General features: G+C 43.2%; 1 protein-coding gene across 4 annotated transcripts in view; it reads left to right on the top strand.

Moving 5' to 3' along the window:
- The window catches only part of RRP8 (ribosomal RNA processing 8), a 537272-nt gene extending 519499 nt beyond the window's left edge, over positions 1–17773 (top strand). For all 4 annotated transcript variants that reach the window (XM_044072929.1, XM_044072930.1, XM_044072928.1 and 1 more), the window contains exon 8: positions 17372–17773. In XM_044072929.1, coding sequence (XP_043928864.1) covers positions 17372–17485 — 114 coding nt within the window. In that variant the 3' untranslated portion in view covers positions 17486–17773. The remainder of the gene's footprint in view (positions 1–17371) is intronic.
- The last annotated feature ends 6 nt before the right edge of the window (positions 17774–17779 follow it).

Here is a 17779-nt window from a genome sequence, read left to right as displayed (position 1 = left end):
CCTACCCCCTGTGTCGAAAGGCCATGAGAATTTGACACTGGGCGATAGCTTCCGACTGCTTTCTAATAGCAATGCACATCCCAGGGAGTTCCAACGTGATTGCAGACAGATTGTGCAGATGCATTCTCCTTCCACACAAGTGGTCTCTCAATCCCAAAGTGACAGCAGAAATTTTCAGCTGATGGGGCCAGCTCTGCTGCGACCTCTTCACTTCCCCTACAAACAACAAATGCAGCCCCTATCTTGCCCTCTTTCCCCCAGAGGGGGAGTCCCCAAGGACACTCTGACTCACGATTGGCCCATGGGTCTCCTCTACGTTTATCCTCCAATTCCCTTGATACCTCTATTTTTAAAGAAAACTACTCAGTTGAGATGCAAGGTGATTCTCATTGCCCTTTTCTGGCCTCGTCAAGTGTGGTTCCCCTTCTTCCAACCTCATCTGTTACAGCCTCCATGGATCCTGAACACTCGTCCACACTTTCTCACCCCTAAGGGTTGACTCACCCAAATCTGTTCAGTCTCAAGCTGACTGCTTGGTTTCTCCACTTCTGTTAGTCGCCAGGCAGGAAACCTTTTCCTTACCTGTTCGCGATATTGTTCTGGCCTCCCATAAACCATCCACCAGAAAACTTTATAGAGATAAATGGAAAAGGTTTTCTCTTTGGTCTAAAGAACGGATGCTAGATCCCTTCTCAGCTCCGGTCTCTGTCATTCTTCAATACCTATCTGAGTTCTTTGAAAACGGAGCATCAACCTCTACCATACGAGTCCGTTCAGCAGCAATTTCCAATTTTCATAACTGATTAGAGGGCACTCCTATTATGTCCATTCGCCTATGCAAAATTTTTCTCAAAGGAGCGTTTCACAGCAGTCCTCCAATTAGGCATCCCTTAGAGACATGGAATCTGTCCCTAGTACTGCAGTCACTGTCTCGACCCCCCCCCCCCCTTTGAGGCTGCTGTAAAATATGATCTCAAATTTCTCTCATGGAAATCTCTCTTTTTGGTAGCTGTCTCTTCTAGATGGATCTCAGAATTACAGGCCTTATGCATAGAGACCATACCTAATATTTCATAAAGACAAGAGTATCTCTATGTACTAACCCATCTTTTCTTCCCAAACTGGTTTCTGATTTTTCTGTGAACCAATCCATCGAGCTCCCAGTGTTTTCCCCAAACTATTCCAGTAAAGGAGAATACTGCCTACACTCCTTGGACGTGCATAGGCAACTACGTTTTTACCTAGACAGGACTAAATCTATCTGCAAGGCAGACCAACTTTTCATTTCCTACGCTGGTCCAAAAATGGGATATGCTGTTTCAAAAGTCACTTTATCAAAGTGGCTCAGAGATTGTATTTCTTTTTCAGATTCATGCCAAACGAGCCTAGACCTCACAATATCAAAACACATTCAACTAGAGCTATAGCAACCTCTTTAGCCTTTCAATCCAGAGCCTCTATGGATGACATTTGTGCAGTAGCCATTTGGGCTAAACCACACACTTTCATCAAACACTACAAGTTGGATATGGTCTCCAGGAGAAGAGCGGCCTTCGACTCAATGGTGCTCAGGAATGTTCTTCCATAAGGGCTGCCCAGGTTTCTCAGGTAGCTTGGGATTCTGTCCCATCAGTGATGAATGGAAAGAAGATTAGCAACATCAGATAAAGAAGTTATGTCTTACCATAACGTTCCATCTGTGTTGTTGATAGTCTTCCATTCATCACATCCCACCCTCCGTCCCCCACCAAAGGCTCCTGGTGGATCTCATGGGTCCTTGTGGTGTGTCAGGGTTTTTGCGCAGAAATGGCCTCTTCTTTATTTCTGTCTTATGCAAACTCAAGCTGAAGTAACAGAGAAGGGCATTGTGGGTAGCAGCTTACCCCGAGAGTTGTTTCTTGGTGTATGCAAGCTTGGTATTAGGCTGACACTGTTCCGAGGGGCTAGAAACCAAACCCATCAGTGATGAATGGAAGATCATCAACAACACAGATGGAACGTTATGGTAAGACATAACTCCTTTTTCTCAGTTCCCCCTCAGAAGCAGTGATCCCAGAGGTGCCTTTCTCCAGCAGTGACTTCCTGGTGTATGTTTTTCAACCCTTTCTTCTGATTCCCAGTTTCCTGCAGGAAGCCCAGGAAAGCAAAGCCAATCTCATTCTCATCACTCCATATTGACGCTGACAAGTCTGTCTGCCACTGTTTTGGTGGCCTCATCTTGTGATGAAACCACTCAAGCTGAGACCTCTCAAGACCTTTATCACCCATTTGTCCATTAACCCTCACCTGGACCTCCACCAGATGTACTGCATGGTATCTGCATTTCCAGTAGTCCAAATTCTTTTGTCTGCCCAAAGCCTAACACCAGAAAAAATGTAAAAAGATAAATGGACACTTGTAGTGTGGGTGTTGAGGAAGAGCTGGACCCATTTTCCACTCTGCTGCAGTCCCAGCAGTTGTAAACCGTCTATCATATATCTTCAGAACAGGATTGAGCTATTTTAATGTCAAAATTCACATGACAACTATTTCTAGCTTTCATTTGGTATGCCAGGATTCATCTTTGGATTCCCTTGAAGTCTGCAAAATATTTGTCCAAGTAACTTTTCTTAGACCCACGATCAAAGAACCTCTCTGCTGTGAAGTGTCAGCTTTGTTTTAGCAGCTGGCTAAGGCCTCGTTGAACTAGCTTCTCAGGTGCAGTTAAAGTTACTGTCCTGGAGAACTCTCTTTTTATACCCATTACATTAGCCAGGCATATTTTTGAAGATGTTCATCGTGTTACACTGCTGCAGTCATTACACTTGGGTTATCCTGCCATCAGGCGGTTCCCCAGTCGGCCTGAGTTTCAAAGTCTTGGACTGGCGTCGGTTGCTGTCGCCTCTTCCCTAACGTCAGTGCAACAGGGTATACAAGATGCAGCCGACGCTATTTTCTTCAGTCTTTCTTGCCGCGTGGTGCCCGAAGCAAAAGCAGTTTGCAAGTGCCAGTCGGCAGTCTCCTGAGATTTTCATTCCGAATCCAGAACCGAAGTCTTCTACAAAGCTAAGTACCCCGTTGGGGAAACTTTTTCTTGCCTCAGACTGATGTCAGTAAAAGTTAATAACTGTATTTCTTGTGGGAAGCAAATACCTCATAAGGATTTCCATTCCTATTGTATCCCATGCCTAGGCCCTGACCACGACGTCACTGGTTGTTGGTTTTGTGCTAGGTTTAACAAGCGCACTATTAAACGTCGGTTTGATTTTGCCCGACATTATTTTGGTAGAAAATTCAATTATACCATGCCGTCAGAACTTCCGACGACCAGAATACACATAAAGCGCAAAGACAAGGATAGGCATCCAAGGCCCAAAACTGACTAAGCTTCTTCTAGGCCAGTCGCCGGTTCTCCGGTTTTCAGTGAGGTGCCTTCGCAGCCCCTGATGACCGCTTCTGTAGAACCTCAAGCCGCCTCTGATTTCCCACATGGAGATGGCTGGGCCTTCGGACGCAGAAGTTCTTCAGCCTACCGAGACTAACCTTTCAGAGGGATCTGGAGTAGCTGAGCAACCCACAGCTACAGAGGGTGTCTTCAGACCTACTCAGTTAAGCATTAAACCCTCAGCCAAGTCTAAGCCTTCTTTAAAGTCAAAGAAATAAATACAGCATTCTCCAGGACAGGCCTCCATGCCTAAGAAACAAATGCTCAAAATGGCCGAAGACCTGATCACTCTGATCAGGGGGTCCCATCCCCTCCTGATAAAAGGCCTAGACAGGATGCAGACTATGACTCATCCGACCAGGTGTCCATCTCTTCTGATTCATCCTCAGACCTAGGATACTCTTTACCCCCTTATGAGGATTCTGATGCTAAGGAATCAATTCCATCAGCCTCACCGCCTGAGGACTACTCCTTTGGGGAAACCCTACATACCATGAGGGAGCATTTCCACTGGGAAGGCCAGGACTATACAGAATCCAAGAAAAGGCTCAGAGACTTCCTTTTATTACCTCAACACAGACCCCTTGCTATTCCGCCAGTGTAGGATATTGTGGATAATGTGTATACTGAATCCAGCTTAAATCCTGATTCCTTACCTCCATCCCCTGTTAAACCTGACAGATACTACAGAGTCCCTGATTCACATAAATTTCTGTATAAAAGCCCTGTAGCTGACCCTGAAATTATTTCTCAGGGACCCAAAGGAGTTAAGGCCTCATCAGCCAAGAATCCAGTTCCCTCTGATAGCGATTCCAGAGCATTAGACAGATGGGGAAAGAAAGTATATACATCTGCAAGTTTAGCAATGAGAGCCTTAAATTGCCAGTTTCACATGCTAAAATATCAGCAATTTTTACTGTCTCAGTTAAAACAAAAAATGCTTCCAGAATCAGATCCTCCTAATTTTAAAGAAATGCAGGATTTATTGCATGCAGCTGAACAAGTGGGAAAGCATATTTTGCAATGTATTTTTGATTCTCTAGAGGCCTCCTGCAGAGTAGCAGTTACAGGCTCTATCATTAGAAGACATGCTTGGTTAAAAGAACATACGTTACCAGATCATGTTAAAGCAAAATTATTGGATGCACCTTTGCAGCAGGATGTGTTATTTGGAGTTAAGGCAGAAGAGGTATTAAAGAAAATGGAGGATAAGGCAAAATCTATGCAAACGGTGAAGGATTTCTTACAGGTTCAGCCTCCTAGATTTAGCAGAAACTGGCCAACTAAGAATTGGTCCTTTCCAATTACAGACAGACCTCAAAAGGGAAGATACAGACGTCCAAGAGGTAGCGGTCAAACACAAGGTACTTACAGGCCTCGACAATGGGTTGCATCAGGCCAGAAAGAAGGGGAAGACAGGCTCCAACCATATAAAAAACAGCTCCAATGACTTCCCACTACAGCTGCCAAACAAATCCTTCTTGGCAGCCTCCTTGGGAGGAAAACTGGCACTCTTCTACCACAATTGGCAAATGATCACCAAAGACAAATGGGTTCTCAACATTGTATTTCAAGGTTACAGGTTCCACTTTCACACTCTGCCAAGGTTAAAAGGAATGCCAAACCTGCCACCAAATCAATGGGCAGAGGCTCAAAAACAAATTACAGCACTCATGGATACGAGAGCTATTCAAAAGGTACCATCACAGGAGCAAGGACAAGGATTTTACTCAAGACTCTTTCTGGTACCCAGAAAGGACAAAACCATTCTGGATCTTTCATCTCTAAACACTTACCTGGATGTTCTGAAATTCAAAATGTTGACATTACAGCAGCTTCTTCCCATGCTGGGCAAGAAAGCTTGGCTCATGACTTTGGATCCCAGAGAGACATACCTGCATGTCCCTATCAGACAAAACTGCAGAAGATACCTCAGATTCATAGCGGGTTCAATTCACTACCAATTCTCTGCACTGCCCTTTTATCTACTGCGCCCAGGGTCTTCACAAAGTGCCTGGCACCAGTAATTGCATTTTGCAGACAGAAAGGAATTCAAATTTATCCGTATCTGGACGACTGCCTGATTCAAGCAGAGAGCAAGGACATTCTTCTAAAGCATTAAGTTGCCTGGGGTACACAGTAAACGAAAAGAAATCAAAACTAGTGCCCTCACAAGAGATTATATTCCTGGGTGCCAGCTTGAACACAATGGGCCCAGATGGCTTATCTCATGCCAGACAAACAAGGACAAACTGACTCAATACTTTCAATTGATGGCAACGAAGACCAAACTCCCTGCAAGAAAAATTCTGCAGACCTTGGGTTACATGGCATCTTGCATACTACTAATTCCATATGCCAGACTGCATATGAGGAAACTACAATGGTACCTAAAGAATGTATGGTCTCAACACTGTCAAAGTTTGTAAACAGTTATACCACTAATCCCTTGCTTTCAACAGGAGTTTCAATGGCGGGCTCAAGCTTGTCACAACAAGGGACAGCCTTTTACACAACCCACAGCCAGGCAAACACTGACAACAGATGCATCGGATTGCGCCTGGGGAGCACACATGGCAGGCAAATGTATTCAGGGCACGTGGCCTGTAGAACAAAGGCATCTTCACATCGATCAAAAAGAGATGCTAGCTGTACAAAATGCGCTTATAGCTTTCAAGGACCTGCTGCATCCAGGACAACTACTACTAAAGACAGACAACACCACAGTTATGTGGTACATAACCAAGCAAGGGGGCACTCACTCCTACCCCCTATGCAGACAAGCTATGACCTTGTGGAACACCGCTATAAACCTTCAAGTTCATCTGCAAGCACAATTCCTGCCAGGAGACAAAAACACACTGGCAGACGACTTAAGCAGAAACATCATGGATCCCCACGAATGGGAGTTGAATCCACAAATACTCAGAATGATAACACAGAAATGCTGGAGCCCGGACATAGATCTGTTTGCATCCCCAATAAACTGCCAGCTACAAAAATTCTGCACAAGGAGTTACCATCCACAAGCATGGAAAGTGGATGCCCTCTCATTTAGCTGGGAGAACCTACAAGTATACGCTTTCTCACCACTACCTCTCCTGCCAAAGGTACTCATAAAAGCCAGGCAGGAGGAGCCAAAGATGATCCTGATTGCACCAGACTGGCCACGCCAGCACTGGTACCCAATCTTAAGGAGCTTAGCACAAGAACCACCCTGGATTTTGCCTCAAATCCCACATCTGCTGACTCAGCACAACAAACAAATACTACACAGCCAGCTAAAGACCTTAAACCTAGCTGCATGGAAGATTATTTAATCAAGCAAGCAATGCCTCTCTCCAAATCTGTTATGGATGTCATTCTGGAGGCCAGAAGGCCTAGTACCAGGAAAGCCTATTCGGATAAATGGAAGAGATTCTGTGCCTGGATCCAAGCTCACAGCCTTGACCCTCGTCCCAAACATTCCTCAAATACTGCAATACTTAACTGAGATGCTGGACAAAGGACTCTCCTCATCCATCAAGATCCACGCCTCTGCCATCTCTGCTCATTACAACATGGGTCCACCAATTTTCTCTAATCCTCTGTTAAAACAGTACCGCAGAGGGGCTAAAAACATAAGACCACCCCGTAGAGCACCTACTCCAACTTGGGACCTCAACTTTGTTTTGGAGAAACTAACTTTACCTCCTTTTGAGCCAGCCAACACAGCAGAATTAAAATAAATCTCTTGGAAAACTGCTCTGCTCCTGGCAATAACATCAGCACGAAGAGTTTCAGAATTACAGGCACTAATGGCAGTGGAACCTTTCCTCATTTTCCACCAGGACAGAGTGTCTTTAAGAACTAACCCTACTTTTATGCCAAAGGTGGTATCCAGTGTGGCTCTAAACCAAACTATTCACCTGCCAACTTTTTATCCTAAACCACAGAATAAAGGGGAGAGACTACTGCACTCTTTGGACATTCACAGGCAGTTGCGCTTCTACTTGGACAAAACCAAAGCTTTCAGAAAATCTGAGCAATTATTGGTAGCATATGCTGCAAGAGCACAGGGAAAAGCCATTTCAAAACAGACTTTTTCAAAATGGATAGGACAATTGTATACGTTTCTGCTACACACTACAACCTGTGAGAGATGCACTTAAATAGCCAAAATGGAAGCAAAGCTCTCTCCGCCCAAGATTGTGCTAGACAGTCAAGAGGAGAAGGTTAACACCCACACTACACCTCAAGCAACACATAGCCCTTCCAAACCCACACCACCAACACCCACAAATAGCAACACTAAATCCACATATGCAGAGGCCCTTAACTCTAACCTGCCCAAGCAACAAGGACCCCTCCTTAACTCTAACCTGCCCAAGCAACAAGGACCCCTGAAGCTGAAACGCAAACAAACACCAATCACAACCAAAGTGTCACATAGTTCACAACACCAGTGTGCCATCCAGCAACAGCCCCTAAGGCAAGACAATGTACCTAACACTTTAGTCATAGGTGATTCTATAGTCCGGCACACTGATGTCCCTCTCACTAGGTTGAACAAGGAGAAAATTACAGTCAGCTGCCTGTTGGGTGCCAGGATCCGCCACATAACGCATGCACTCAAGTCACTCCACAAAAGTACAAATATGACTCTGTCATTGTCCATGTTGGAGTGAATGACTTGAGACGTACCTCCCTGGACTGCATGAAAAGAGACATGGAAGAGCTCTCGGATCATGTGGCCCAGGCAGGTATGACCCTAGCCCTGAGTAGCATCCTGCCTTCACCCAGAATGATACCACAATATAAGGACAAAATGATTGACTTCAACAATTGGCTAAGCTTCTGGTGTCATTCAAAGGGGATCCAGTATCTGTCTGCCTGGGATGACATGATTGACAGACCACGATGCTTTGCCAGAGATGGTCTGCACTTGTCGCCTCTTAGATTCAGGTTACTGGCTAAGGCTCTTGCAACCCCTATAGTGCCTTTTTTAGGCAAAGTTCAATGGACAAAACCACCACCTTAACAGGTACAAGCATGCAAAATCTGAAGGTAATGCTACTCAATGCTAGAAGTCTAAACCTCAAAATGCACTCTCTCGAGGCACTCCTAAAAATGGAGAACATCGATATCTGTGCAGTAACTGAGACCTGGTTCAAGGCTCCAGAGAGCACCCCTGCAATACCAGGCTACAACTCTTACCACATTTTTCGGCCACCAAACCAGGACCGAAACACTAAAGGTGGAGGAGTGTCAATATTCACCAAGGATATTCACACCACCAGGCTAGTTGCCCAACACAATGCATCTGAAATTTTTCAGGTGCAACTAACCCTAGGTAAGACTGCAATCCAAATTGTAGCTTGCTACAGATCCCCCACCATACCCCAAGATTCTCACTACACCTTTCTAAACATACTGGAAAATATTAAGATAGAACCAAACACCCTAATACTGGGTGATTACTACCCTGCCATTAACTGGGAAAACTACTCCTGTACCAACACCTTTGCCCAACGGTCCTTGGAATTCATAAATTCCAATGCCCTGGATCAACTAATCCATAGTCCCACCAGGGGGTCCAATATTCTAGACCTGGTCATTACCAAAATGGGAAATCGATGCTCCACACCTATGGTCACCCCCTCGTTAGTCAGGTCCGACCATAAGCTAATCACCCTTAACATCCAGATCCCACCCCCACTCCCCAGTAAGGAAACCTCCATAAAAAACTTCTCCAAAGCTAACTTCATACTACTCAAGTCAGAAGTGACAAACTTCATGACACCCATGCAGACGGGAACTGAAAGTTCAACTGCTGAATCTCACACTAAGGCACTGTACAAGCACATCCACTCATGCATGAATCGTGCCATCCCAAATAGAATCAAAGTGCTCTCATCCAAAAAAAGGAAGCCAATCTGGTGGTCCCCTGCCATAAACAAACTTTACAACAAAAGGAAGAAACTGTTGCATTAAAGAGGAAAATCCTAGGATGCAAAAAAACTCCCTTACAAGCCTCAGTAAGAAACTGAGATCCCTCATAAAATCCTCCAAAGCTAGTTACGAAAATAAAATTGCCAAAGATTCCAAAGACAACCACAAGGCATTCTATAACTATGTCAAGAATCTAAATGGCAATGTTCAGATCTGCTCTGAGCTAAAACATAATGGCATTAAATATACTGAATCCCCAAATGATGTGGATACTCTACAAAAGGGCCTCACAGAAACAGATGCTTGGTGCCAGAGCCATGGGCTCAAGCTCAATGCCAAGAAATGTATACTTATCCCCTTTTGGAAAAAAACATGTATCCGTGAATTACCATATAGGTGGCAGTACACTAAACACCGAAAGTGTGATGAGACATAGGGACACAGGTGGACAGTGGTCTCACCTTCGAAAACCACATCGCCACAACAGTCAGGAAATCCTTCTATGTGGTACACCTCATCACTAAGGGCTTTTCATCCAGAAAAAAGGAGGTCATTGTCCCACTGTACTCATCCCTCATTAGACCCATTATAGAATACAATGCCCCATTTGGTATGTACCTCTCAAGACATCTGCAACAACTGGAAAGGCCGCAGAAATACCTCACTAAAAGAATCACAGGCCTAAAGCAGATGCCCTATGCTGACCGCCTTAAAAAACTCCAGCTGTACTCTGTCGCATATCGTCTACTCAGAGGTGATCTCTGCTTAACATACAAGGCCATGTCAAACCCAGAGCTGTTGGACATGCTACACTTAAAGAAATCCCAATCACTCAGAGCCACACGCTCCAGGGATCTAAACCTTGTCATCACAATAAACAAAACATGCTGGAGGGATAGGTTCCTGACCCAGAGACTCCCCAGACTCTAGAATAGATTGCCCATACATGTCAAGCAGAGTGCCTCTCTGGCCCTCTTCAAAAGGAACCTTGATGATTGGATGGGAGAAAGGAAATTCACCCCGGGGATCATGTCAGTTGCCCTGCTAGACAGGGGTCCAGGGAAGTAAATAGTGTGGGAAGAAATAGCCAGGGAATTGTATAGGCCCTAGGACTGATAGCCTAGTACCAACCTATGAACATATTATGGAAAACCTGTTCCTAGCAGCATTAGATCTCACTCCACCAGGGCAACAGCCACTTCAGCTGCCTACCTCAGGGGAGTACCTACCAAGGATATTTTGGAAGCAGCAACTTGGAGTTCTGTACATACCTTCACCAAGCATTACCATCTGCCTCTATACTCTAAATCCAGAGCTGGCTTCGCCACTGCAGTGCTGCAGGGCCTTATAGCCACCCCTAATGCCTTATAGAACCAGCCACCCTTCCTCAGCTTTGGGATTCTACCCAAGTGTAATGACTGCAGCAGTGTAACACGAACATAGTACAGTTTTGTACCTACCATAAATGTAGATGTTAGAGTCCAGGTTACCCTCCCTCCTTCCCCTCTTACTGGCTGGTACGTACCTATGTCTTCTACCTTTACTACCTATGGGGAGTATTTGCTGGTAGCTGTAAGTTGTTTTTTGCTTTTCCTATGTATATTTTATTAGCAATTAGAATTGCCTACCTATTTAGGGGCACCTGACATCTGGGGCAAGAAAAACTGAAGAAAATGGCGTCTGCTGCATCTTGTATACCCCTGTCGCACTGACGTCAGGGAGGAGGCAACAGCAACCAACGCCAGACCAAGACTTTGGAACTCAGGCCGACTGGGGGAACCGCCTGACGGCAGGATAACCCAAGTGTAATGTCTGCAGCAGCAGTGTATACACTCAAACATCTACATTTATGGTAGGTACAAAAATGTACTATCATGCTCTGAAAGCTATGTTCCCCTACATGGTGCTTCATAAGGTCGGGGTAATGTGCACTAATCTCCCCTTTATACCTAAGGTGTCCACAAAGTCCAACATCAACCAGACCATTAAATTGCCCGTTTGTTTCTCTATTCAAATGGAGGGGAGGGGGGGGTCTTCTTCATTGCCTGGACATTAACAAACAGTTGCAATTTTACCTTCACTGTACTAAGTATTTAGGAGGGGCTTAGCTGTTTGTCGCTATTACTTCCAACAAACTGAGAACTAAAATTTTAAAAGTAACACTGGTAAGGTGGCTAGCTTTTCTAATTCTTTCTGTTAAGTATGGCATCTTCTAAGTGAACCTGAAGTGTATTCTGCCAGAGTTATAGCCACCACTCTCTCTACCATAATGCTTTCATAGTTACATGTGCAGCAGCTTCATGGGCATCCCTGAGCTCCTTTGCAAAACACGACAAGATGTATGGAATTTCCAGGTCTTGTGTAGCCTTTGGTGCCATCTGAGGCATTTTTCCATGAGCCAGTCAGGTTGGCTACTGGGACTGTGTCCTGACGGTAGATAAAGGATGTTCATAGTGTTTCACTGTTGCAGTCATTACACTTAGGTTATCCTGCTGGCAGGCTACCCGCAGTCAGCCTGAATTCCAAAGTCCTGGTCCGGCGTCGGTTGCTGTCTCCTCTTCCCTGACGTCAGTGCGCCAGGGGTATAAAAGATGCAGCCAACGCCATTTTCTTCAGTCTTTCTTGCCGCGTGGTGCTTGAAGCAAAAGCAGTTCGCAAGTGCCGGTCGGCAGACTCCTGGGATTTTCAAATTCGAATTTCAGATCCGAAGTCTTCATTAAAGCTAAGTACCCTGTTGGGGACACTTTTTTCTTGCTCCAGACCAATGTCAGAGCAAGTTAACAATTGTATTTCTTGTGGGAAGCAAATGCCTCATAAGGATTTTCATTCTTACTGTATTCCTTGCCTAGGCCCTGACCACGACGTTGCTAGCTGTCGGTTTTGTGCTAGATTTAACCAACGCACTATTAAGCGTCGGTACGATTTTGCCTTGCATTACTTTGACCGAAGGTTTAATTATATAATACCGTCGGACCAGCCGATGACCGGAGTTTATAAAAAGCGCAAGGAAAAGGACAGGCATCCGAGGTCCAAAACCGACGAGGCCACCACTAGGCCAGTCGCCAGTTCTCAGTGAGGTTTTTTTCGCAGCCCCTGACACCCGCTACCTCAGAGCCACAGGCCGCTTCAGACTCCCACATGGAGCTGACTAGGCCTCTGGATACTCAAGGTATTGGACACTCTGAAACTATTCCCTCAGATGGGTCCGGAGCCACTGAGCAGGCATCCGCTTCTGAGGGTGTTTTCAGACCTACACAGTTATATGTCAAGCCAACTTCAACCTCAGAGGCAAAGACTAAAACAGCTCTAAAGACAAAGAAACAAGTACAGCATTCTTCTGGACAGACTTCCATGCCTAAGAAACAAATGCTTAAAATGGCCGAAGACCTAATTACTTTGATCAGGGGTTCCCATCCCCCTCCTGATAAGAGGCCTAGGCAAGAAACAGAATATGACTCTTCTGATCAGGTTTCCATTTCTTCTGACTCCTGTTCTGATCAGGGATACTCTCTTCCTCCCTATGAGGATTCTGATGCTGAAGAATCCATTCCTTCAGCCTCTCTTCCTGAGGATTATTCTTTTGGGGAAACCCTGCATTCCATGAGGGAGCATTTCCACTGGGAGAGCCAAGATTACTCAGAATCTAAGAAAAGGCTCAGAGATTTTCTTTTACTACCTCAGCACAGATCTCTTGCTATTCCACCTGTTCTAGACATTGTAGATGTATTTTCAGTCTGGCCTGTCTCCTGACTCTTTACCCCCTGCACCTGTTAAGCCAGACAGATGCTACAGGGTTCCAGACTCTCATAAATTTCTATATAAAAACCCTACTGCTGACCCAGAAACTATATCTCAGGGTCCCAAAGGGAAATTTCTATATAAAAACCCTACTGCTGACCCAGAAACTATATCTCAGGGTCCCAAAGGGGTCAAGACTTCCACTGCAAAAAACCCTGTCCCCTCTGATAGGGATTCTAGAGCACTGGACAGATGGGAGAAAAAAGTTTACACTTCTGCTACCTTGGCTGTAAGGGCTTTAAATTGTAAATTTCATATGCTTAAATATTAGCAATATGTGTCCTGACGGTAGATAAAGGTTATGTACTTTACCATAAAGATGGACCTGTGTGGTCATGATTCATCCTCGTCTACATCTCTCTCATCATTTCCCTACCTGGTGGGGGGTACAGAATGTATAAATTATGTGTGTGTTTGAGAATGCCAGGTGTGCCTGAAGTGGCCTGCTTCAATCTGGAGAGGAAGGGGGAGAGTGATAGATTGTGAATTAAGGAGAAAAGCTGAAGCTTAGGGATGTTTGCATCAACCCAGAGTAGACTCTGAGCTGATGATGCAGTCCAGATGGTAACAGAGGTTGAACCATGACCCTTCATTTCCAAAACATTTTAAATAAAAGATGGCATTGAAAAGGCCACTGCAGCTGTCAACTCTGGCTTCTACTTTGCAGAAAAAGGTTTTCAGCTTCCTTAGTTTAATTATTATATGAACTGTTTTCAGACAAGTTTTGTGGTTGTGCAGGGACACCCCTACGGTCATATTCTTGTTATATGAAGAAATAACATTTTTTTTGAGCAAAAACGGAAAAAAAAATACCACTTTCTATGGTGACGTCTTAACTTCAATTGCTAATAAACCTAAGTGTCAAAATTGCAGGGAAAGGATGCATTTAGTAACATACTGCACATATATGCTGCATTAATCCAGATACTGCTGTAAAAGGTTGTGGCTGTAAAGAAGGTCCTTAATTTTGTTAGTTTATAAACGAGGTCTGTTGAGACAACAATCTATGAAAAATACAACTGCTAGTAACAGTAAAATCTGTTGGGGAGTGCAAAACAAGCTTCAAAGTGCTTTATAGCAAGATTTAGTTTTTTAGCGGCTCATTTGGAACTCATCCTTATAGAGGACATGACTCCATACATTTGGAATTAATCAAGCTTCATAACAAAAGCAGTTGGAACAGAGCATCCACAGGGTACGATCACTTGACGGTTTTAGTTACATTTCACACGTACCCAAATGTGGAAGAAAATGCTCTAAAAACTCATCATTTTTGATGGTACATGCTGCTATAAATAAGAGTATGAAAAATAAGTCGGCATCTGTGTTCGCAAATTTACATCTGGCAGTACTCAGATTGCCACCTCAGCTGTTTGTACAGACGTGCAAAATCTTTGCAAGAAAAAAGTAATGTTTCTCACTGATAAGTACAGTGTATTTAAAATATCCACTGTGCGAACAGATAATAATTTAGACCGTGCCAGTACTGCTTCTCATAACTTGCCTTCCACATACTTAATATTGGATGTCTTTGAGGCAAGTCCTTTGTTTGACTTTTAATTAGATTTGAAATGCATTTATGCTACTTGCAAATTACTCTTTCCTCAGTTTGTAAAATTATGGCAAAGATGCCACATAAACTCATAGCTGGTATCACTCAGTTAATGAGGTGTCAGATTACTGTGGATTGGCAAAATGGGCAGGAGCTACCTAAAGCTTTGTTGCACTGAAATTTCTGCACGAGAAAAAAAAATTTAAACTGAACAAGTGAAGAAGCTTTTTACCCTCCTTGTTGAGCTTAAATCACTATTTTCCATTTAAGTTGCTCTGTTGTGGGATCGGATGCCACAAAGTCAGTACTACAGTTAAACAGTGTGTGTGTAACTGCTTTAATCTTCATTGAGAACAAGGCACCCCACCCAGAGAGCACTGCAGGCTTGGCACGTAGCATAGTGCAGTCGATACTGTGAATGTGAGAGCTGAGACTTGGAAGATTTCTAACTTGTCAGTCTGAAACAGTCAGTGTTAAAAACAGTCAGTGTTAAATACAGCTAGTTAACATGGCCCCTTGCACAAGTCTCTGAGAATTGTTTCGGACCTCTCTGTTTACTTTTTGACTGTGAGATATATGGTACTTAGTGTGTGATGGACATAAAAAGCATATTTATTATGGATAAATGGTAATTTGATCCCTGAGACCTTGCCAGATTTGGAATGTATCCCCACTGCCAAACAAGTCTCTTTTTCCTTCAAGCAGACCACTTCCAAAATAATGTTAGGATGATGTTGGATCTCGCTCTAAAGCTGCATTACGAGTGAAGAAGGAGACTGTAATTAACTTGATCAGTAGTTAGAAGAAGGCTTGATCAGTAGTTAGAAGAAGGCAACTTCTTTTGACTGCTGTTGCTGGAGATTAAAGACTGTACAACAGTCATGGACAGGTGAATGGGCATGTCAGTTTAGGACAACAGTGTAATCATTGCATTCTTCAGAATGTATGGGTTATTCCTGTGGTAAGAGAGAGGCTAAAGACATTACTTTATGGTCTTACTTTAATAGATGTACACAGTTTCAAACTTGAGGGTGCAGCTAAGTTGAGTCTGTGGTTTCTATAGTCCTGAAGAGGATTTTTTATTCTAAGAAGAATTTAGTTCTCACAGCTACTGCACTTAATGTGCATTTTAGGAAGGATAGCAGGCAGTAAAACGTGAGGTGCTGGACAAATGCGCTACATTGACATGAGATGATTTTATAAAAAGTCAGCCAATGGGAAGCAGAATGAGGTACATAGATTTTGATAGCTGATGCAAGTTCTTCTGGTTTGTGAGTTACCCATAGGGTCCTTAATAGATTTTTCAGGACAGTTTTGGATGAGTGAGGAGAAAAGGTTAAGTTTTGAAGGTAATTGAGATATCTGTTTTAATACCAATCTTAAAAGCCTTTCTGAATTTATTGGGGCAGGGGTGTATTTGTTGCTCTCCTACTTTGGGCACAATAGAAGAGTCTTCGTGGGTTCTGTTCAAGCAGTTTTATTTTATACAAACACATCACTATACAAGTTTACTGACTTTAACTTAAGTAACTTGCATACAAACTAACAACTGCGATCATGCATGCTCTCACTCTGGCTACTGTTACAAAGTGGCACTGGGGATTGCACGTGTCTGGAATTCATATGTGCGCATACAGCCTTGACACGCTTCTTAAAGATACAGCTCACTTCACTTGCATTCTGATGTACATAATCATTAGTAGATTTCCATCTTTTTCCCAGATACTCTCTCTCATTCTTACTTGCAATTTTAGGGTACTAGGAAACCAGGACTACTTGTCACCACTGAGCTATCGCTCTTAAATGAGCATTTTTTTCTGGGCAGTAGAGTGAATGCTAAAGAAACCTTGTGATTATGACCTATTTGTCTGTGGTACTGCTGTGCATTCACATTATTTAAAGTTTAATGCAGCTTTAAACAAAGTAGACTCCTTACCAATTCCCATTTATAAGACCATCCTTTGCCTTTATAAGCACAACCTAGCATGCTGTATCACAGAATCATTTGTTGATTCTTCTTCATTAAAAAGCAAGTCTATCTCTCTGTTCTGTTTTAAAACCACTTTTTGTTATGATCCAGGGTTCTGCTTTTATCACTGACCTTGTTTATCCCTAATCTGCTGTCATAACTTACTGTAACTCATTTCTCATCCACTGTATCCCTTTTGGTTATGCCTAAGTGGGTTATCACTCCTTGCTCATCAGGCTTCATGTCCAAACATACTAGAGACTTATTTTTTCAGTCCTCCATCATATTTCAGCTCTTTTCTTCATTGTTGTATTTACTTATCTAATGTCATCTGTAAATTCTGCTAGCGGTGTATTTTTCTGCTAGTAATGCTTGCTTTAGGCTACACTAGTCTCTGTGACTGCAAGGATTTATTTCTTTTTGATTAATATACTTTTGGTTGCTAATATTAGTAGGCGTCTGATGACACACTATTAAAATCTAAGTTTAATTGTGAACTGCTTGAGTGAGGCCCTCTTATTTTCATGGTCTGTGGTAGTTTGTGTTTGTATGGAAACTGTATACGAGCCAGATTACATTTAAAGATATAGTGCAAGGTATTATTAATGAAGGAAAATGTAATATGATAGATGTAAGATAAACTCAGAGTTTTCATAAAAATGAAGTTATAAGACTTTATTATTATTTTTCTTTTCAGGATACAGAAAGTAAGTTCTTCTACATGTTTGACTTCATTAAGACAGGAAGCCCTAAACCGAAAAGTAAAATTTCAGGACTGGAATTGAAAGCCTGCTTATACAAGAAGCGCTGACATTTGTTTCAGACTCATATTTGGCTGAAGACTGGAAATGAAGGCATATCTCTATTTATGCAAATGCAGTAACTCAACAGGTGCACTTGCGTAGACCTCTGCATTTGCAAGCAAAAAGAGAAATGCATTTGTCATGTGATAGAGGCACGCACAAAGTTCTGTATGTATAGATGTTGATTGTGTAGTACTACATAGCTTTTTATGGCTATAACTCTGATTTAGGGATCCATCTGGATGTCTACACAAAAGACTTGAACTAATGTTCCTAGAAGGTGAATGGAGATCTTTGTATTG

Source organism: Protopterus annectens, chromosome 5.part1 (assembly GCF_019279795.1).
Source record: "Protopterus annectens isolate FY-2018-M chromosome 5.part1, PAN1.0, whole genome shotgun sequence".
Taxonomy (NCBI): Eukaryota; Metazoa; Chordata; order Ceratodontiformes; family Protopteridae; genus Protopterus; species Protopterus annectens.
Note: the sequence above shows the minus strand (reverse complement) of the source record. Positions and strands in the feature narration are given on the sequence as shown.